The 22,326-nt window shown below is 39.8% G+C and overlaps 3 protein-coding genes across 4 annotated transcripts in view; all 3 read left to right on the forward strand.

Annotated features, from left to right (window-relative positions):
• The window catches only part of LOC107226143, a 21,267-nt gene extending 15,314 nt beyond the window's left edge, over positions 1-5,953 (forward strand). The window contains exons 14-22 of the mRNA XM_046742310.1: positions 2,302-2,321; positions 2,446-2,730; positions 2,926-3,196; positions 3,278-3,482; positions 3,912-4,096; positions 4,185-4,392; positions 4,691-4,906; positions 4,994-5,224; positions 5,329-5,953. Of these exons, the coding sequence (XP_046598266.1) occupies positions 2,302-2,321; positions 2,446-2,730; positions 2,926-3,196; positions 3,278-3,482; positions 3,912-4,096; positions 4,185-4,392; positions 4,691-4,906; positions 4,994-5,224; positions 5,329-5,468 (1,761 nt within the window). The 3' untranslated portion in view covers positions 5,469-5,953. The remainder of the gene's footprint in view (positions 1-2,301; positions 2,322-2,445; positions 2,731-2,925; positions 3,197-3,277; positions 3,483-3,911; positions 4,097-4,184; positions 4,393-4,690; positions 4,907-4,993; positions 5,225-5,328) is intronic.
• Positions 950-16,672, forward strand: LOC107227332 (laccase). Of its 2 annotated transcripts, none has more exons than XM_046742312.1 (10): positions 950-1,204; positions 12,877-13,009; positions 13,134-13,418; positions 13,614-13,884; positions 13,965-14,169; positions 14,627-14,811; positions 14,900-15,107; positions 15,406-15,621; positions 15,710-15,940; positions 16,045-16,672. In XM_046742312.1, exons 1-10 carry the CDS (start codon positions 1,102-1,104, stop codon positions 16,197-16,199), a joined length of 1,992 nt encoding a protein of 663 aa, XP_046598268.1. In that variant the 5' UTR covers positions 950-1,101; the 3' UTR covers positions 16,200-16,672. The 2 variants fall into 2 exon arrangements, with proteins under 2 accessions (XP_046598268.1, XP_046598267.1); XM_046742311.1 differs by lacking the exon at positions 950-1,204 and adding an exon at positions 10,258-10,508.
• Positions 16,673-19,583: 2,911 nt separating this feature from the next.
• LOC107227328 (putative laccase-11) lies at positions 19,584-21,271 on the forward strand. Its single transcript, XM_046741095.1, has 6 exons — positions 19,584-19,597; positions 19,699-19,849; positions 19,947-20,136; positions 20,313-20,528; positions 20,616-20,846; positions 21,120-21,271. The coding sequence occupies exons 1-6, from the start codon at positions 19,584-19,586 to the stop codon at positions 21,269-21,271; spliced, it is 954 nt and encodes a 317-aa protein (XP_046597051.1).
• The last annotated feature ends 1,055 nt before the right edge of the window (positions 21,272-22,326 follow it).

The raw sequence follows: 22,326 nt of genomic DNA on the forward strand, positions 1-22,326 counted from the left end.
TACCGGTTCTGTTGTTTGCTTATGTTTATACTAGTAATAAAAATATTTTCTAAATAATCCAGTTTGTCTTAGAAGCTTGAACTTATGTCTCAAGAGATTTAATGTTAACACAAGAATGTTCAACAATTTATTGGTCTCTTAAATGATTTTGTGAGTACTTTTTATTGAAATATTTGAATGGAACAATGTCGTAATGAAGATCGCTGAAGGTCATGTGACTGACTTTTCTTACCGTGAGACTCGCAATTTTGAATTCAATAATACAAATAAATATCGTATCGAGATAAATTTTCAGATACTTTTATCGGCTTTCACGTGACATCGAATAGTTACGTTTACCACATTCCCGAGGCGTTATAACAGGTTATTATTTTATCGAACGCAGAATAAGTTAGATTGTACGCGATCGTTATTTCAAGTAACTCTGACGAAACCAACTTTTCCTCGTGGATAAATGCCTGAATTATTGATAAAAATCACGTAATATTTTGTTCTATTGTCCTGCGAGATTTCTTCATCGTAACCGAAAAACCCTGTACAAGAAGTTACATGTCATTGTACGACATTAGTTGATGCTCAATGCGAAATGCGTTTCGTGTAATCGGAATGTACAATTGGAAAAATAAGATACTTTCATTCGAAGGTTATTATGCCTGTCAAGTGACAGTCAACCTCCTATTGTGATGAATACAACAAGACCGAGAAACGCGCTTTCCCGATACCGTCTATAATGACATGAATGACATGAAAAAATACTAGACCGATATTGGATCTGAAGCATGCTGCCTCTTATTTATTTTCTCAATTGACTTCGTATTCTGAAGGTGCGTCGAAAATATTTCAACTTATTGAGAATAATAATCACCCGTCGATGACAATACGCGTCAACCGAGACGTCATTGCGCCTGGGATGGAATTCAATGTCTATATAAGCGTGTGTACTTCACATTTGTCAAAGTAAATTTGTTACAATTCGAACAAAGTAGCCGCGTTGTTAGATTTGGAAGATACAATATCTGCAAAATCTCTGCGCCGGATCAATTCTGCAGAAGTACGGGAAACCCTTGAGCAAAGGGGTTGTCTAAGGGAGAAGACTATACCATGACTTCGATGGCTGTAAATCGATTTGCCGTCTTATTGACGTTACTCATCATCCTGGCCAGTTTTGCAAATGCTGGTCACGGTAATCGTGGATTGCATAAAGGTGGGTGGCATTCTTCAAAGGACTCGAAATACACGCGCAAACCATAATCATGCATTTCTCCTCTCATATTGGTAATTACAAATAGAGAAAAACAAAATCGGAATAGCAAAATGTTGTGTGATGCGAATATTGTCAAAAGTATCAAAATTATTCTCTGCAAGTCTGGAGACACAAAGCTGTATCAACACCTTGGTATTCTTATGAAACAAATAAAAACAAGGATGAGAGAAAACCTGGAAATGGACGAGTTGGACACTGAGTTGAAGGTCTCTGATCAGGCAAGACTCAGCAGCATGTGAAATTGACATATTGCTCGGTCCCAGTGATCAGAATTTATATTGACAATCGTTGATTGGTCGCTCAAAACAGTTTCGGATGATTCATTAGTTATTGATTTCCATTCGAGCCTCAAAGGTTTTCCGCAAGTTCTAACGATGTACTCCATTTTTAACCTACCTATGATCTTTGCAAATAAGAAAAAGATGTCATTCGATCGACGCTTCGTGAATGCATGCTCCCGTATCCCCGACATGAGAAGCCTGAGACCTGTTATTATCAGTTCGAGAATTCACGGGCACGGGATTTGTCAGTACGGCATCCATGACCACGACTGAGTACCCTTTGTAAACCAATGCCCCTTTGCGGATGAGAACTCCGATTATTATCCGACGCTTTGCTAACCCGAGTACCCGGAGGCATCCTTTTCATCACAATATTAATCAAAATTGTTGATAAACACCTCGACCATGCGGTAACTGTTATGTGTCTAATTTCTCGCAGAATATCGCGGTAAACGGGGCTTCTATTTATTCCACTTTTTTCTAAAGCGACGGCCGTCCATCAAACGATTACTTTGTTACATCCTTCGATCACCAACGTAGTCGGAGTTAGCATCATTTTTTCTCTCCTTCGAGCCCATGAAATTCAAAACGGAACATTTTTCGGAAGTCTGATAACGCTTCCATAAATTTTGAACTATTTCAGCTCCAATCGACTATTCGAGCGGCCACGTCCAGTTATCAACGCCAATGGAATGTCTGCGACCGTGTCGGGCGAACGAACCACCTAAGATTTGCTACTACCACTTCACCCTGGAGATCTATAGTGCCCAAGGATTGTGAGTAGAAACTTGACCGAATGTTCTTTTCATAGCTTCGGGTATTCTTCGGTCAAAACATGTGCTGATTTTGCTGGAGACTGGAACAGCATACTTGATTTCACAAATTATGTCAATCAACCAGGGCTTGCAGCCTGTGTACTCCTAACATGACGAATGACCTGGATGACACTTGTCAATGCGTCACTGCTGACGGCGTGGAAAGAACCATTCTAGCCGTGAACAGAATGTTACCTGGACCCTCGATTCAGGTTTGTCAGGGTGACAAGATCGTTGTTGACGTTGAGAATTTGATGCAAGGCATGGAAACCACCATTCATTGGCATGGAATATATCAGACAGGAACACCTTACCAAGATGGAGTACCTTTCGTGACTCAATGCCCTATTGCGGCCGGACTGACGCACAGGTGAATCAAGAGTTATTATGAGCCAAACTGAGTCTGGGTGAATTTCACCCCAGACGTTTTTCAAACTCCTCGTAGAGTCCCTCAGTCGTGAAAATGGGCCTCATAGCGACATTCTTCATGCGAAATGAAGGTTATTTTTCAGTGACTTTTTGATATCATAAAATTTTGTATTCGCATCATCTTTTCTGCTCTTAGATATCAGTTTATGGCCACAAATCAAGGCACACACTTTTGGCACTCTCATGATGCTCTACAAAAAATGGATGGCTTATACGGTTCCTTGATCGTTCGTGAACCACCCCAATCGGATCCCAACAGCCATCTCTACGACTACGATACACCGTCGACAGTCATGGTTATTAGCGACTGGTTGCACCGAGAGGCTACTGAACATTATCCAGGACTTCTGGATACCCCGGGTCAGATCGCGGAGGCAGTACTGATACATGGAAGAGGACAGTGGATGGTAAGTCAGAATGTTTGTTAATTGACGAACGCTCGCTCGTGCCGTTAGTTTCACTTTCATCTGAATTTCTGGTCCTTGCAGAATCAGACTAGCAAGGTTACAACCATTTCGCCACTGGCGGTGTATACAGTGAAACAGGGTCAAAGATACCGATTTAGAATGATCAATGCTTTCTGCACGGTTTGTCCTGCTGAATTAAGTTTCCAGAATCATGACATGACCGTCATCGCATCAGACGGAGAACATTTGCAGCCCGTTAGTGCTTCCATCTTGACATCGTATGCCGGTAAGAAAAAGTAAATCAACGGCTGAAAGTCTCTCACTTACTTGGCAAAGCTGCACTGCTTCGTTTAAAATAAAAGTTTTTCCGATAGGTGTTTTCTTGTACAAACCCTACTTCAAATTATGAATTCTCTAGTTCCTCATTTTACGGTGAGTCATCGTGTTCGTTGACTTGACCAGTCCTTCCATTTTCCATCATAGCAAACTTGTACGTAGGAGAAACTGCTATTTCTACACGTCTTGCTTTCTTTCATTCCAAAAAACGTCTCCAAACCGAAAACTGTTGGAACAGTTTCTCAAGTGTTTCACACAGAAGAATGTCCAGCAGATGAAAATAATTTCCTCGAACTACAAAAATCAAACAAACAAATGAATGTTGAAGCAATAAATTGGAAATTCTTCGAAATAATAAACTGTTACCATCGTTCCGTAGGAGAACGATACGATTTTATAATAGACGCCAGTCAAGCGGTGGGCACCTATTGGATTCGAGTACGTGCTGTCGGGGAATGCAGTGGTCCAGCTGTTCAGCAATACGGTATTCTTCGCTACGAAGGTGGGCCTGATCTCCCCACTTCTGAACAACCACTGTACAGTCAAAGCTTTGCCCAGGGACTCGTAAGAAAATTTCTAATTGTGTTCACGAATTCGGATACATATTACAGAGCACCAACCTCACATAATTTAACATATTCCTCAATTAAAGATCCTCAATTCGGCGAGCTCAAACGTCTGTTCCACCTCGACGCAACCCATTGACGGTAATTTGTGCGCGAGCGGATTTAGAAGTGCTCTTCCTGTGGACAACGAGATTCTTAAATCGGTCCCAGACTTCAAATTCTACCTGCCATCAGGGTTCGTGACATTCCCAAATACGGAAATATTCACACCGAACACTTACCTACAATATTTCGGTAGGTTCTATAACTCGACGTGATATTCGACAGGGATTATTGCATTTGGCCACTTGGGGCGGGGTTGAAACTTCGAATTTGAAAAGTACCGAAAGTGGCAAATTCCGAATTTTTTTCATGCCGAATCTTCATACAAACTTGTTTTGTCAAAGTTTGATTTCTTTACATCAAGTTTTTTCACCAAACGATTCGCAAATAGGCGTTTCCGTGACTCCAATCCCGCCTGGTCTCTTAATTAAATCACTTCGTGAAAATCCGAATACTCGAGAGCTCCCCTTACAAAACATATTTTTCGCAGTTCCCCCACAACGTGTTGCCGTCGCATCAGTTGTTAACAACATCTCGTTCGTTTCTCCACCCGCACCACTGATTTCCCAGCGTAACGACATTCCCTTGGAACTAATCTGCAATGGAGAAAATCTTCCCAAAAATTGTGATGGGTCTTATTGCGCCTGCACACATGTCCTGAGCGTACCCTTGAATGCCGTTGTCGAAATCGTCTTCTGTGACGCAGGTATAGAATCGAATTCGATTTATTTCACCCTGAGGGTGCAACGACCAGCTAGTTTTCACCTAATATTTTCACGTTTGAACATTGCAGCACCGCAATCCGGTCTCTCCCATCCATTTCATTTACACGGGAACGCCTTCCGCATCATTGGCATGGGTGCATCCGCCGACCCAAGCGTCACGGTACTGAATGCGACAACCATTCGTGATCTCGACAGGAGGGGTCTTCTGGTTAGGAACTTTGATCAGCCTCCTGCCAAAGATACCGCCATAATACCTTCTAACGGATACTTGATTACGAGATTCCTTGCTAATAATCCTGGTAAGTTGTACTCAACGATTTGTCACGTTTGTCCTGGTAGTCAAAGTGACGTTTGATCTCAGATGATCACCTACTAACTAACTGATTATTTTGTCTTTCATCAGGCTACTGGCTATACCACTGCCATTTCGTGTTTCACTCGATCACCGGCATGGAGTTTGTCATACAAGTCGGTGATGTGATAGATATTCCACCAGTCCCACAAAACTTCCCCACTTGCGGGGACTACTTGCCGAAAATATAGCCTTTCAGCAAATAACAACTTTAAACGTAGAATTTATTGCTTGACTATTGGATTGTAGAATCCAATTATAATTTAGAAAAATGGACGTCAACCTCCTGGAAGGATCATCAATGCTATTGGTCCTGGATAGAATTATGTGGACTCATGTTTCGCAGATATCGTATCATTCAGTATGGTTATCTTCGAACTACTACTGCACTTCTATTTCTACCTTCTTCGTAGTATTAGTTTTACCTGAGATCTTCCTTAAATCTGACATTCATTGAACGTCTCTTTTTATCAAAGTTCAAACAAAGAAGAATATGAATATGTAATTTGAGCTTTAATGCTCCAAAACGATATTTCAGCTTTTTAACCAAGAACGAAAGTAAAACGACACAATTAGACGCGTATATCCTCCAGCTGCAGTGTTCCATTAGATTGATTAATATTAAATCTCGTGATACAGCATTGAGATGAAGTCAAATAAACAGACTTATGCACAACTGTTGACTCGTTTTAAATGTCGAATTTAATGGGTAAATAGGGTAACACAATATTCTGAAAAATTTCAAACCCTTCGGCAAAGAAGTACTTCGCATCGAAATAATGGTGAGTCTTGAAGGAGAAATAAAAAAATTTTTCGGACTCTTATTAGCCCACAAAAAGTTTTTAAAAGATTTTCAAATTTTTTAATCGAACGGTTTCGAGATACGATTTTTCTCCCAAATTACGTTTTCTAGAAAAACACATTTTTCGAGTGGATGTAGGGTAAACATTTGAGATCTAAAAATAAAATTTAATCGAAATAATATATCTTCTCACTTTGTTTTGAAGTTTGATTAAAAAAATGACTCTCTCGACTCGACATGAAATCGTTTTCACTCTTCGCCGAAAACTCGGGGCATAATGTCTTGGGTCTTAAAATATTCGTAACGAATGCACCTTCTTATGATAAGAATTCGATACGTGCGGAAGCCTAGACTTTTAATACAAACGAATGAGATGATCTGATCGGTAAACTATCACGAAACCAAGTTGAATATCTCATTAATAAAATCGCAATTTACTTTGAAATTGAACCATCAGAAAACAAGCTAGTGCGCACGCAGTACATGAGATATTTTTTCAACTAGCTTGTCACTGAAACGTGAACAAGAAGTATATTTCCGAGTACCTATCACCATCATACTACGGTGAAAAACTGTTTTCTAAGTCCAGTCTGTGAGATTTATTTTTCCAATCAATTGATAAGATATAAGGTCAATTGCGAGAAAGGTGGGAAAAGCACAAATTATAGAACGAGATTGGATTCATTAGAATGGACTCATCAAGAACGTCGTAATCAACAGAGAGAAATTTCAACGAATAAGATTTCTCACGACAATTGTACAATTTATATTAGTCATGTTTAATAGCGGGAGCCATATTAGCGCGTATGAAAAATGTGAAGAAATAGGATCATTTACAGTAAGTAGTATGATAGAGAGGCCTTTGTATAATCTGAAATGTGTATGAAAATCATAAATTAGACACCGACGTATTCATACCAAAGCAGTAACTTGTGTGAAGTCAAATGAGTATAACGATAATAATTTGTATAAAGAAAACTGCGTATCAGGAGGACAAACGGTATAAAGACAATTGGCACGAGCGCAAATGTGTATAAAGACAAAATTGTACAAACGCAAAACGAGGATTACAGATCTAGAAATGAGCGAAATAACGGTACGATAAAGTGGCTTACAGCTTTCAACGTTTCGATAAACTTAAATTCGAATTCACGCAAAACATTAAGGTGTTTCAATCATGAAATATAAACTATTCATAAACTCGCATTCGAGGCTGACTGTTTTTGTTAACTTTCGGCGAAGATACGATATGGAACGTACAGCTCAAATGCAGTAGCATCCGTTAAATTGAAATGCATGTGACTGTACGATCAATCGGTTACAAGGGCCTTGATTAATGATATAATAATATTATATGATCAGTGATAAACAGATGAATATTTTCACTACAATTTTTCACGATCTTCGAGGAAAATCAAACTGTGGTAGCTGTTGATCTCTTGATTTCACCAGAATTAAACCCTGAGTAACTGTTCTGATCACACGAGTTTTTTTTTCGGGTTACAGATGCCATAACACAAAAACTAGACCTGATCGAATCAAAATAATTATAGTTCTATAATAAAGGTAGATAGGTATTTCAAAATTAGTGAAAACCTTCCTTGTTACAAAATTTTGCTGACCCGTGTACTGTAACGCTACATATGACCTTCTTTCTGTTTATGAATACTAAAAAAATCATATTACAATAAAATCATTCGTGTATAAAATATTCTAACATCAATTTAATAATACTTAAACTTGTTCGACTCATACTCAGTTGAAAGTTTTCATGCCAAACACAAAAAGTGAATTTTTGTCGACCAGTGTAACCCTAGAAAGTTTCATGTTTCAGAAACTTTCAAAACACTCATCACTGTATGTTTGCAGTCTAAAGCATCTTACCGACAGTAGATGATTCTTTTCTCAAGTTATTGGCTATTTCACATAGTCATGCATGTCGATGATGTTCCACTATTAAAAATATGTGCACAAAAATGAATTCACTGTGATTTGAGAGATTGTTGGTTTTCTATTTCGTCAATGCTGTGGAATTACTTCACACTGTTACGGATCGGTACCCGACGATTTATCGCGAAACGATTAGAGATTCGTTTGTTACTCACCCCGACTGTTCCTTCTTACGGGATCATAGTGCTTCCATGAAGTTATGGTATTTCTATAGAAAAAATTGAGTCAGTCGTATCCACGGTACTCCGGTCTCGTTGTTAGCGACGCTCCCTTGACACTAGCTGGAGTGCTCTTCTACTTATAATTATCTTATTCTTAGCTGGAATAAAAATGTCTCGACAGCCATTTTAATTTGATGGATGATGTTGTGGCGGCGCGTTTTGATGATACGACTAATATTTTAGTGGTTAAAATATAGCGTGGCGAGTTGTTGATGAAATAGTCCTTGCTGTGTTACCGGTTCTGTTATTTGCTTATGTTTATACTAGTAATAAAAATATTTCCTAAATAATCCAGTTTGTCTTAGAAGCTTGAACTTATGTCTCAAGAGATGTAATGTTAACACAAGAATGTTCAACAATTTATTGGTCTCTTAAATGATTTTGTAAGTACTTTTGATTGAAATATTTGAATGGAACAATGTCGTAATGAAGATCGCTGAAGGTCATGTGACTGACTTTTCTTACCGTGAGACTCGCAATTTTGAATTCAATAATACAAATAAATATCGTATCGAGATAAATTATCAGATAATTTTATCGGTTTTCACGTTACATCGAATAGTTACGTTTACCACATTCCCGAGGCATTATAACAGGTTGTAATTTTTACCTATTATCGTGCGCAAAGTTCGATTTTGCGCATGCATTTGCGTTCGCAAAGTACCACTTTCCCACACGTTGACAAGAGCATGCGGGAATGCAACTGAGCGAATGGGGATGTAGCTGAGAGTGCGGGAATGTATAAGAGTATACGAGCGATTCCAAGGTATATACGCGCGCGCGATCTCTGCGGCACTCTCTTCGCATTAACAGGTGCGAGCTATACTTTGACGTTCGTTGTCCGTATTGAGAAAACGGCAGAATACAAAACACAGAACGTACGTTTCAAATATATAAACAAACCGGCGCTCAGCTCTCAGCTGAGCGCGCCGGTTGGTTTACATCTTTGTCGTCTGGAATGGACCTGTCAAAACGTGCGTTCTGTGTTTTGTATTCTGCCGTTTTCTTAGTACGGACAACGAACGTCAAAGTATCAGACGCCATCGCATCAGCTCTTCAGAAAGAACAAGTAAAGTGAGAGTGAATAACTACGAATACTGTACAAAGTGATACGGATAGCGAGGCACCAAAAACCATTAAAAATGTATCTGTAACCACATCAGAGTCATTAAAAAATATACCGTTTCATTTTGTAAATTGTAACGTTACGATGAATATTAATAATAATTGAAAATAATAAATAAATTAAATTTTTCCTAATTTAATAAACTTATAACAGTTCTATAATTTGTTTTTTTGGGGCGGGGGGGCTTCGCCCCCCCGAACCCCCCCGTCCCAGTGCGCCAACGCCACCGTTCTACAAGTTTCAATTGTTCAAAATTATTGTAGTGGTCGAACTTTGCGCAACTTGATAGAAAAAATAGTATACGATACTCTATCGAACGCAGATTAAGTTAGATTGTACGTGACCGTTATTTCGAGTAACTCTGACAAAACCGACTTTTCCTCGTGGATAAATGCCTGAATAATTGATACAAATCACGTAATATTTTGTTCTATTGTCCTGCGAGATTTCTTCATCGCAACCAAATAACCCTGTACAAGAAGTTACATGTCATTGTACGACCTTAGTCAACGCTCAATACGAAATGAGTTTCGTGTAATCGAATTGTTCGATTGGAAAAATAAGATACTATTATTCGAAGGTTATTATGCCTGTCAAGTGACAGTCAACCTCCTATTGTGATGAATACAACAAGACCGAGAAAGGCGCCTTCCCGACACCGTCTATAATGATATGAAAAAATACCAGGCCGATATTGGATCTGAAGCATGCTGCCTCTTATTTATTTTTTCAATTGACTTCGTATTTTGAAGGTGCGTCAAAAATATTTCGACTTATTAACAATAATAATCACCCGTCGATGACAATACGCGTCAACCGAGACGTCGTTGCGCCTGGGATGAAATTGAATGCCTATATAAGCGTGTGTACTTCACATTTGTCAAAGTAAATTTGTTACAATTTGAACAAAGTAGCCGTGTTGTTAAATTTGGAAGATCCATTATCTGCAAAATCTCTGCGCCGGATCAATTCTGCAGAACTACGGGAAACCCTTGAGCAAAGGGGTTGTCTAAGGCAGAGGACAACACCATGATTTCGATGGCTCTAAATCGATTTGCCGTCTTATTGACGTTACTTATGATCCTGGCCAGTTTTGCAAATGCTGGTCACGGTAATCGTCGAATGCATAAAGGTGGGTGGCATTCTTTAAAGGACTCGAAGTACACGCACAAACCATAATCATGCATTACTCCTCTCATATTGGTAATTACAAATAGAGAAAAACAAAATCGGAATAGCAAAATGTTGTGTGATGTGAATGTTGTCAAAAGTATCAAAATTATTCTCTACTAGGGGCTTCGCCCCTGCGCGCTTCGCGCGCCAACCCCATCTCGGCGCTACGCACCTCGGGCACTCGGCGCTGCGTACCTCGTTGTTCGGCGCTTCGCGCCTCACTATTTCCTTACGCTTTGTCTAGTAGACACGCGAATTCCTTCATGTTGATTTGATGACAGGTCTGCACTTGCTGTCCACTTCAATTCCTGCTGTGCTTACTTTTCTTTTTTTCATCAATCTAAGCTTCCATTCGTTGGTTGAAAATTGGTGTTCCTTCTCTATTGATATCGATTTATCTCCTTGACTTGCTGAATTATTTTTGCTACCGCTCTGCCCGTTATTCTCCAAAATCACCTTCTTTATATTTTTTTTTTTCTCTATATTTGTGTTGCTGTTCACTCCGCAAAACACCTCCTTCTCTTGTGGTTAACATAGATCCTGGTCGTCCTCTTGCCTGGTTATAGGAATATTTGTTTATTATTATTCTCTGGCTTATTTGGTTATTCGCACTTACAATTTTATTTTCCTCTTTCTTTTTTGATACTTCCGACCATCCACCATCTTCATCGCCTTGTCTGCTGCTTGAAACTTCTCCTTTCTCCATTGTCATCGTAAATCCTGCCTGTCCTTTTGACTGTTTGGTGATATATTTCGATTTCCTATTATTTGATTGTTACTTTTCATACTTATTACTCACTATCTGAATTTTATTTTGATTCTGCAAGACATCAAAGTGTCCGCTGTCTCCGTCGCCGGTGAAGAGTAGCGAGAATTGTGTTTCATTTTGTGATCCGATCCGGTGTGGATGAATTTGTTCTTCGAGATACACGATTAAACATATCTTAAAAATGTCCGCAGCTGCAGCTGATTCTGCTTCTCCCCCGTGTATTCCATTTTTATTCATATGTGATTTGTAATAAAACCCGCAAATGTAGACCAATTATCCACTACATTTGAAACGATACTCAGTCTCACCTCTGCGTGTCGATCTTGAGTGCCGTATACACGATACGCCAACGCGCGAAAAAGACAATTCCTGTCGGGAATCATCGTTATAATTTTCGTTTGCATGTTCATTTTTTGCGCGTCAGAAACAGATACCTATAAAGATATTTGTCAAAGACTGTCATAAACAGCCGATGACAATTGTCAAAGGGTTTGCTGGATGCTTTTTGTTTTATTTTCGGGATCTCACCCCACCGCCAACTTCATGCGTATACTATTGTTATTATAATATTTTTTTTACTATTGTTATTATAATCTTTTTCTACGTTCATTTGTTTGAAACTTTTTTATTAGATAGAGAGACAAGTCTGGAGACACAGAGCTGTATCAACACCTTGGTATTCTTATGAAACAAATGAAAACAAGGATGAGAGAAAACCTGGAAATGGACGAGTTGGACACTGAGTTGAAGGTCTCTGATCAGGCAAGACTCAGCAGCATGTGAAATTGACATATTGCTCGGTCTCAGTGATCAGAATTGATATTGACAATCGTTGATTGGTCTCTCAAAACAGTTTCGGATGATTCATTAGTTATTGATTTCCATTCGAGCCTCAAAGGTTTTCCGCAAGTTCTAACGATGTACTCCTTTTAACCTACCTATGATCTTTGCAAATAAGAAAAATACGTCATTCGATCGACGCCTCGTGAATGCATGCTCCCATATTCCCGACATGAGAAGCCTAAGACCTGCTATTATCAGTTCGAGAATTCACTGGCGTGGGATTTATCAGTACGGCATCCATGACCACGACGGAGTACCCTTTCTAACCCAATGCCCCATTGCGGATGAGAACTCCGATTATTATCCGACGCTTTGCTAACCCGAGTACCCGGAGGCACCCTGTTCATCACAATATTAATCAAAATTGTTGATCAACACCTCGACCATGCGGTAACTGTTATGTGTCTAATTTCTCGCAGGATATCGCGGCAAACGGGGCTTCTATTTATTTCAATTTTTTCTGGAACTTTTCCGACTTATGTCGGATGACGAGTACGTTTTATATTATGATAAAATGAAACAAATGTAAAAATCTAGTTGATTCACCTGAATCTGCAGCGACGGCCGTCCATCAAACAATTATTTTGTCACATCCTTCGATCACCAACGTAGTCGAAGTTAGCATCATTTTTTCTCTCCTTCAAGCCAATGAAATTCAAAACGCAACATTTTTCGGAAGTCTGATAACGCTTCCATAAATTTTGAACTATTTCAGCTCCAATCGACTATTCGAGAGGCCATGTCCAGTTATCGACGCCAATGGAATGTCTGCGACCGTGTCGTGAGAATGAACCACCTAAGATTTGCTATTATCACTTCACCCTGGAGATCTATAGTGCCCAAGGATTGTGAGTAGAAACTTGACCGAATGTTCTTTTCATAACTTCGGGTATTCTTCGGTCAAAACATGTGCTGATTTTGCTGGAGACTGAAACAGCATACTTGATTTCACAAATTATGTAAATCAACCAGGGCTTGCAGCCTGTGTACTCCCAACATGACGAATGACCTGGATGACACTTGTCAATGCGTCACTGCTGACGGCGTGGAAAGAACCATTCTAACCGTGAACAGAATGTTACCTGGACCCTCGATTCAGGTTTGTCAGGGTGACAAGATCGTCATTGACGTTAAGAATTTAATGCAAGGCATGGAAACCTCCATTCATTGGCATGGAATATATCAGACAGGAACACCTTACCAAGATGGAGTACCTTTCGTGACTCAATGCCCTATTGCGACCGGACTGACGCACAGGTGAAACATGAGTGATTATGAGCCAAACTGAATCTGGGTGAATTTCACCGCAGACGTTTTTCAAACTCCTCGTAGAGTCCCTTAGTCGTGAAAATGGGCCTCATGGCAACATTCTTCATGCGAAATGAAGGTCATTTTTCAGTGAATTTTTAATATCATGAAATTTTGTATTCGTATCATCTTTCCTGCTCTTAGATATCAGTTTATGGCCACAAATCAAGGCACACACTTTTGGCACTCTCATGATGCTCTACAAAAAATGGATGGCTTATACGGTTCCTTGATCGTTCGTGAACCACCCCAATCGGATCCCAACAGCCATCTCTACGACTACGATACACCGTCGACAGTCATGCTAATTAGCGACTGGTCGCACCTAGAGGCTACTGAACATTATCCAGGACTTCTGGATACCCCGGGTCAGACCGCGGAGGCAGTACTGATACATGGAAGAGGACAGTGGATAGTAAGTAAGAATGTTTGTTAATCGACGAACGCTCGCTCGTGTGGTAGTTTCACTTTCATCTAAATTTTCGGTCCTTGCAGAATCAGACTAGCAAGGTTAGAACCACTTCGCCACTGGCGGTGTATACAGTGAAACAGGGTAAAAGATATCGATTTAGAATGATCAATGCTTTCTGCACGGTTTGTCCTGCTGAATTAAGTTTCCAGAATCATGACATGACCGTCATCGCATCAGACGGAGAACATTTGCAGCCCGTTAGTGCTTCCATCTTAACATCGTACGCAGGTAAGAAAAAGTTAATCAACGGCTGAAAGTCTCTCACTTACTTGGCAAAGCTGCACTGCTTCGTTTGAAATGAAAGTTTTTCTAATAGGTGTTTTCTTGCACAAACCGTACTTCAAATTATGAATTCTCTAGTTCCTTATTTCACGGTGAGTCATCGTGTTCGTTGACTTGACCAGTCCTTCCATTTTCCATCGTAATTAACTTGTACGTAGGAGAAACTGCTATTTCTATGAGTCGTGTTTCCTTTCATTCCAAAAAACGTCTCCAAACCGAAAACTGTTGGAACAGTTTATGTAAAAGCTACAAAAAATGAAATAAGCCTGTTTCTCAAGTGTTCCCACATGTCCAGCAGATGAAAATAATTTCCTCCAACTACAAAAATCAAACAAACAAACGAATGTTGAAGCAATAAATTGGAAATTCTTCGAAATAATGAACCGTTACCATCATTCCGTAGGAGAGCGATACGATTTTATAATAGACGCCAGTCAAGCGGTGGGCACCTATTGGATTCGAGTACGTGCTGTCGGGGAATGCAGTGGTCCAGCTGTTCAGCAATACGGTATTCTTCGCTACGAAGGTGGGCCTGATCTCCCCACTTCTGAACAACCACTGTACAGTCAAAGCTTCGCCCAGGGACTCGTAAGTAAATTTCCAATTGTGTTCACGAATTCGGATACATATTTCAAAGCACCAACCTCACATAATTTAACACATTTCTCAATCAAAGATCCTCAATTCGGCGAGCTCAAACGTCTGTTCCACCTCGACGCAACCGATTGACGGTAATTTGTGCGCGAGCGGATTTAGAAGTGCCCTTCCCGTGGACGAGGAGATTCTTAAATCGGTCCCAGACTTCAAATTCTACCTGCCATCAGGGTTCGTGATATTCCCAAATACGGAAGTATTCACACCGAACACTTACCTACAATATTACGGTAGGTTCTATAACTCAACGTGATATTCAAAAGAGATTATTGCATTTCGTCTCTTGGGGCGGGGTTGAAACTTCGAATTTCAAAAGTACCGAAAGCGGCAAATTCCGAATTTTTTTTTTGCCGAAACTTAATACAAACTTGTTTCGTCAAAGTTTGATTTCTTTACATCAAGTTTCTTCACCAAATAATTCACAAATAGGCGTTTCCGTAACTTCAACCCCGCCTGGTCTCTAAATTAAATCACTTCGTGAAAGTCCGAATACTCGAGAGCTTCCCTTACAAAACGTATTTTTCGCAGTTCCCCCACAACCTGTTGCCATCGCATCAGTTATTAACAACATCTCGTTCGTTTCTCCACCCGCACCACTGATTTCCCAGCGTAACCACATTCCCTTGAAATCAATCTGCAATGGAGAAAATCTCCCCAAAAATTGTGATGGGTCTTATTGCGCCTGCACACATGTCCTGAGCGTACCCTTGAATGCCGTTGTCGAAATCGTCTTCTGTGACACAGGTATCGAATCGAATTCAATTTATTTTACCCTAAGGGTGCAACGATCAGCTAGTTTTCACTTATTATTTTCCACGTTTGAACATTGCAGTTCCGCAATCCGGTCTCTCCCATCCATTTCATTTACACGGGAACGCCTTCCGCATCATTGGCATGGGTGCATCCGCCGACCCAAGCGTCACGGTACTGAATGCGACAACCATTCGTGATCTCGACAGGAGGGGTCTTCTGGTTAGGAACTTTGATCAGCCTCCTGCCAAAGATACCGCCATAATACCTTCTAACGGATACTTGATTACGAGATTCCTTGCTAATAATCCTGGTAAGTTGTACTCAACGATTTGTCACGTTTGTCCTGGTAGTCAAAGTGACGTTTGATCTCAGATGATCACCTACTAACTAACTGATTATTTTGTCTCTCATCAGGCTACTGGCTATACCACTGCCATTTCGTGTTCCACTCGATCACCGGCATGGAGGTTGTCATACAAGTCGGTGATGTGATAGATATTCCACCAGTCCCACGAAACTTCCCCACTTGCGGGGACTACTTGCCGAAAATATCGCCTATCAGCAAATAACAACTTTAAACGTAGAATTTATTGTTTGACTATTGGATCGTAGGTTCCAATTATAATTTAGCAAAATGGACGTCAACCTCCTGGGAGGATCGTCAATGCTATTGGTCCTGGATAGAATTATGTGGACTCATGTTTCGCAGATATCGTATCATTCAGTATGGTTATCTTCGAACTACTACTGCACTTCTATTTCTACCTTTTTCGTAGTATTAATTTTACCTGAGATCTTCCTTAAATCTGACATTCTTTGAACGTCTATTTCTATTAAAGTTTAGACAAAGAAGAATTTGAATATGTAATTCGAGCTTCAATGCTCCAAAACGATATTTCAGCTTTTTAGCCAAGAACGGAAGTAAAACGACACAATTAGACGCGTATATCCTCCAGCCGCAGTGTTCCATCAGATTGATTCATATTAAATCTCGTGATACAGCATTAAGATGAAGTCAAATAAACAAACTTATGTACAATTATCAACTCGTTCTAAATGTCGAATTTAATGGGTAAATAGGATAACACAAATATTCTGAAAAATCTCAAACCCTTCGGCAAAGAAGTACTTTGCATCGAAATAATGGTAAGTCTTGAAAGAGAAATAAAAAAATTTTTCGGACTCTCATTAGCCCACAAAAAGTTTCCAAATGATTTCCAAATTTCTTCAATCGAACGGTTTCGAGATACGATTTTTCTCCCAAATCACGTTTTTTACAAAAACACATTTTTCGAGTGGATGTAGCGTAAACACTTGAGATCTGAAAATAAAATCTAATCGAAATAATATATCTCCTCACTTTGGTTCGAAGTTTGATTAAAAAAATGACTCTCTCGACTAGACATGAAATCATTTTCACTTTTCGCCGAAAAACTCGGGGCATAATGCCTTGGGTCTTGAAATATTCGCAACGAATGCACCTTCTTATGATAAAAATTCGATACGTACGGAAGCCTAAACTTTCAATACAACCAAACGAGATGATCTTATTACGAAACCAAGTTGAATATCTCGTTAAGAAAATCGCAATTTACTTTGAAATTGAACCATCAGAAAACAAGCTATTGCGCACGCAGTATATAAGATATTTTTTCAACTTGCTTGTCACTGAAACGTGAACAAGAAGTATATTACCGAGTACTTATAACCATCATACTGCGGTGAAAACTTTTTTTTGAATCCAGTCAATGAGATAAGGCCTAATATTTTCAGGGGCCTTGGTACAACAATTTTGAGTATAACACATGTACTGATAATCAATTAGACTATATATATTTCTAACTTGTTTTCCATGGTATTTCGTACCGCCGTATAACTTTTATGCAGAAGTATCCATTTGTAGTAAAGTTTTTTCGCAAACAAGTATATATACTACTGAGTAAGCACAGATGAATTCAATCGAACGTACGTTTTTGAGTACGTCAAAAAAACGAAATTAATGCGAATTGAAGCAAATTATAAATAGAATTGAAATGAATTAGGTATGTGCCGATTCTTTCCCGGCTATTACTCTGCAACGACAACCAACTCATGCGGTAACCGTATGGCAGCGAGCTGGCGAATTTTCTCAGTTACTTCTTGGTTTCGACATGGCATCCAGGTGGCTAAACTAGCCAGCACCTACTTGATTTAGATATAGCCGCATGGAAGCTTGGCCTTGTGAGAGCTTGGTTAAAACCAGATTGAAGCTGACTATTTTGGCCATATAGCCACCACCTCGTAACCATCAAGTAGCCATAAAAATATGCCATATCAAAACCTCATGTTTGCCACATGTGTTGGTTGTCGTTGCCATGTATATGCCGGGATAAAACCACGAACTGGCTACATTGCGACCACATAGTTGGGTTGGTTCGGCCATGTAGCCGCCATATAGTTGCCACCTGAGATTGTTACCCGGGCTGCTATTATAAGTTCCACATGGAGTCCCACATGACCATGGGAAAGTGAGTATTATAAACGATTCTGCATTTACGAAATTTATTTCAATTGAGTGCACTGCAGTTTCACGAATTATTTGTCGACCAACAGAGCCTGTCATTACTGTTTGCCCAACATTACCAATCAGCTGCACGCATCCTGTCAATGCGTAACCGGAAACGGTGTCGAGCGAGCCGTACTGACTCTGAACAGAATGATTCCTGGACCTAGCATCCAGGTCTGCAAGGGAGATCATGTCATCATTGATGTTGATAACCAAATGGACGCTAAAGCAACGAGCATTCACTGGCACGGGATTCATCAGACCGGCACCCAGTACTACGACGGAGTACCCTTTGTAACCCAATGCCCCATTGCGGATGGGAACTCATTGAGGTACGCCAATATGTGTACCTGTTTAAAAATGTCGAAAGAACCGAAAAAGATATCAAATGCGTAATCGATATTAAGAAGCAGAAAGATGATAAAAGGGTCGATTTTTCAAAATAATTACTCTCATTTTAAGATATCATTGGTATGCTGAGAACGAAGGTAGGACGGATCTCAAAGAATAGACGGTCATTACGGGAGCATAGTTATTCGTACGCCAAAACCTTTCCATCGCAATCTGTACAATTACGACAGAATGGAAGATGTGATAGTGTTAAGTGATTGGCTTCACGTAAGTGGTTCCGAAGTTTGGCCAGGAAGACTCCGTTGCCACCCCGGTAGATACAAGGATTAGGACAATACACGGTAGGAAAAGTCTTCGATGTTTCTTTTCTGTTCACTCCACTCATTTCAGTGTCATCTTAATTACTCTTTGCTTCAGAATCCAGCCAACGGCAGTATAACCAATTCATCGCTGGCAATCTTCAAAGTCCAACCAGGAAAAAGATATAGGTTCAGAAGTATCAATGCTTGCTCTACCGTGTGTCCAGCCGAGTTCAGCATCGAAGGGCATAAGCTGAAGTTAATCGCTTCAGACGGAGCAGACATCGATCCCACTGACGTAGACAGCATCCTGTCGACTGCAGGTACGAAAAACAATCAAGGACAAACAAGGACCTTTGTCACTATTTTCCCAAATCCACGTCAGTTATTTATTGAATTTAATTATCATTTTAATGCTACTGTTGAACACCTTGACGATGGGCTTGGAAATATCCATGAGCCTGGTGGTGATCAACTACTTTGGAATTGCTCGTTTTCAATTTTTTCGGATCAAGGCTGTTAGTACTAATTCGTCTCACGTGTTAATTATTGAAAAAGTACGCAACAATAATTTTTGCCGAGGCAAACCTTTAATCAATGTTGAAAAATTGATGGTATGAAATTTTAAAACAGTCATTATTTGCAGTATTTTTTTTTTTCATTTTTGTAAAACTGATTTGTTAATTTCAACCTTCCCAAAAATCTGTCTTGGATCCGTGCCTGTTAAGTACTAATCCAGTACTAGTGTAAAAAGAAAGATGTTGCATTCTAGGTGAGAGGTACGATTTCGTGCTTCAAACTTACGAGAGTATTGAAAAATCATGGTGGATTCGTATGCGAGCGTTAGGGGACTGCACAAACACGTCCGTTCAGCAATTTGCAATTATGCAATACGAAGGAGCCCCACCTATTCCCAGTACTCCCAAGACCCTCATACGACGAAGGTTTCCTTGGAGCAGAGGTCCTGGACTATCTCACCACTCTGCAGGAAACAAACAAACCAAAACGAGTTGTAGGAGGAATAGTAAGGATCTCCATGATACCGTTAACAATTGACATTACATGGTGAATGAAGCTTGTGACGCAAGTGATGCTTACTTATGGAATTTGTTTTGTTCTAGATTGCATCCGCTTTGAAAGCAAGGACTTCCATTGACAGAGAAACTTACAGTGACTTCAACAATACAGAAATAAAAAATGCACTTCCAGTCAACGAAGATATACGTGGCAAACCAGACATCCAAGTCGTAGTACCGTTCAGCCTCATGGCATTGGATGATGACAAATTCTGGACGTCCAATAATTACGACCGTTTTGGAATTAGATAATCATCAATTCATTCAAATTTCCACATAAATAAGTATCCTTCAGAAGATAAATTTTTTGTTGCCAAGGCTTCATCGCATCGATAGATATGATTTGTTTTACATGAAAATCTGAAGGTCTGGATGAATGTTCTCACCGTAACGATCTTTCCTCTTTCCCAGTCACGCCAGAGCGCTATACGATTGCGGCAGGCATCGGTAATATCTCACACGTCAGTCCGACATCACCGCTATTATCGCAAATCGAAGATATTCAACCAGAAACATTCTGCAATCAACGCAATCTTCCTACTGCAACTTATGGAGTCAACAGGTGCACGCACGTGGTGAACATTGCATTGGGTTCCCTCGTTGAGATTGTCGCCGTCGACCTAACACGTACGCGGTCAAATGTCATCAGTTTTGTCTCACGATGCCAAGATTACCTTTAAAGCATCTTACCAATAACCAACAATTTTATTACAGTGGGTGGAGCACTGTACCATCCTCTGCATCTCCATGCATACCAATATTACTTCATCGGTATGGGGTCGAATCCGGATCCGGTCACATGTCCGGACTTCAATGCAACGGTGTTTCAAATTTTGGACAAGAAGGGTTTAATCCCCAGAAATTATTTCAATCCGTCATTGAAAGATTCAAGTACACTAACCAGCCGCGGTTACCTGATTTTAAGACTGCGCGCATCTAATCTTGGTGAGTTCGGGTGATATATCATTAATTCCTTCACTGTGTATAACGCCTACAATACGCGCGGTAAAAAGTTGCGTCATTACCATAAAGCGCGCGCACATGCTATTCTCAACCAAATCTATTCACACACCAGTCATTTCCTCAGAAGATATTCTCTCTTAGTGTTTTTTGATATGAGAAAATATCTCATTTTCAAACGGAAATCTTATTTTTGCCATTATGGCGGAGGGGTCGATTCTTGAAATGAATTGTTACAAGTAATGATTTTACTTTCAGGCTACTGGCTACTTCACTGTCACTTCGATTACCACATGATCAACGGCATGCAGATGATTTTGCACGTTGGTGAACGAAAAGATCTTCCGCCAATTCCTTCAAAATTTCCTAAATGCGGAAATTACAAACCCCTCATCAAACATATGCATTAAATGAAATACTTGTAAAAACAAGATGGGAACCAAGTAATATAAATATACGCCGTTTGCGTGGAGTTGCACAGTTACCACCGGCGTTGTTATTCATTCCTTAAACTTATCGTTAAGACTTCGTGAAGGGTATGTGATGCATTGACAGTAGGGCATCATTTGAACTGTCCGACATAAATTTCATGGACTCTCACAGTACAACGCCTTGCTGATATCTGTTGACATTCTTCTGACATTATCAAATTTAGCACGCGTTGAATGCAATTTGATCCACGAACATATCCTGAAATAGGTAATTTACCGTCAGAGGACACGAACTCAGTCTTCGATCATCGATAGAAGGTTTTCATTTCAACTGTCATATACATATAGATATGGGGCATTCCACGCCACCTCAACCTACTGTGAAAATTTACTTTTTTGATTTGGCTGAAACTTGACTATCTTTTTACATTCTGAGAAAAAAGTTTCCTTGATTACTTTCAAATCTATTTGTCAAACCGTTCATGAATTTCATTACTTTTTTTGTAGATCACCCATGATGGGAATACCCTTCACATTTTTTTACGAATGATTAATAATTTTATCAAAGCCTTGTATAAGGATGCTAAAAAATCCATAACTCTTCTGAAAGAGCGCCACAAGAAGGTAAAAGCTAAGAAAATTTTTGAATTAATGCCCAATGGTGTTTCGGTACGAGCTATCATGGTAAAGGGTCTTGCTGTGGCGTTGAGGGTACGATTGAAAGAGCAACAGCTGGAGTAAGTATTCGATTTCCATTTAATCAACAACTTCCAACACCTTAAGCGTTACACGAATATGCTAAAAAACCAACCAGCTTATCGAACATCGAAGTAAAGTTCTCGACAATTCAAGATTAGAGTACCTACTCTTCTGCTTAGATGATAAATGAAATGTGTAACTCACTAATATCACTAGACTGATGATGTTGTGACGGCAAATTTTGATGAAGCAAATAATATTTTGTAAAATAAAAACACAGGTGATCAGTTGTTGATGATATCGTCGCTGCACTTTTTTCTGTTCTGTTATTTGCT

The sequence above is a fragment of the Neodiprion lecontei genome, chromosome 5 (assembly GCF_021901455.1).
Source record: "Neodiprion lecontei isolate iyNeoLeco1 chromosome 5, iyNeoLeco1.1, whole genome shotgun sequence".
NCBI classification, from domain to species: domain Eukaryota; kingdom Metazoa; phylum Arthropoda; class Insecta; order Hymenoptera; family Diprionidae; genus Neodiprion; species Neodiprion lecontei.

Excerpts from the sequence above, each read along its gene's own strand:
- LOC107227332 (XM_046742312.1), top strand. The coding sequence starts at position 1,102 with ATGACTTCGATGGCTGTAAATCGATTTGCCGTCTTATTGACGTTACTC. Across the intron at positions 1,205-12,876 it reads TAATCGTGGATTGCATAAAG|CTCCAATCGACTATTCGAGA; the intron begins GTGGGTGGCATT and ends GAACTATTTCAG. Across the intron at positions 14,170-14,626 it reads CATCTTAACATCGTACGCAG|GAGAGCGATACGATTTTATA; the intron begins GTAAGAAAAAGT and ends ATCATTCCGTAG.
- LOC107227328 (XM_046741095.1), top strand. Across the intron at positions 20,137-20,312 it reads GACGTCCAATAATTACGACC|TCACGCCAGAGCGCTATACG; the intron begins GTTTTGGAATTA and ends CCTCTTTCCCAG. Across the intron at positions 20,847-21,119 it reads ACTGCGCGCATCTAATCTTG|GCTACTGGCTACTTCACTGT; the intron begins GTGAGTTCGGGT and ends TTTTACTTTCAG.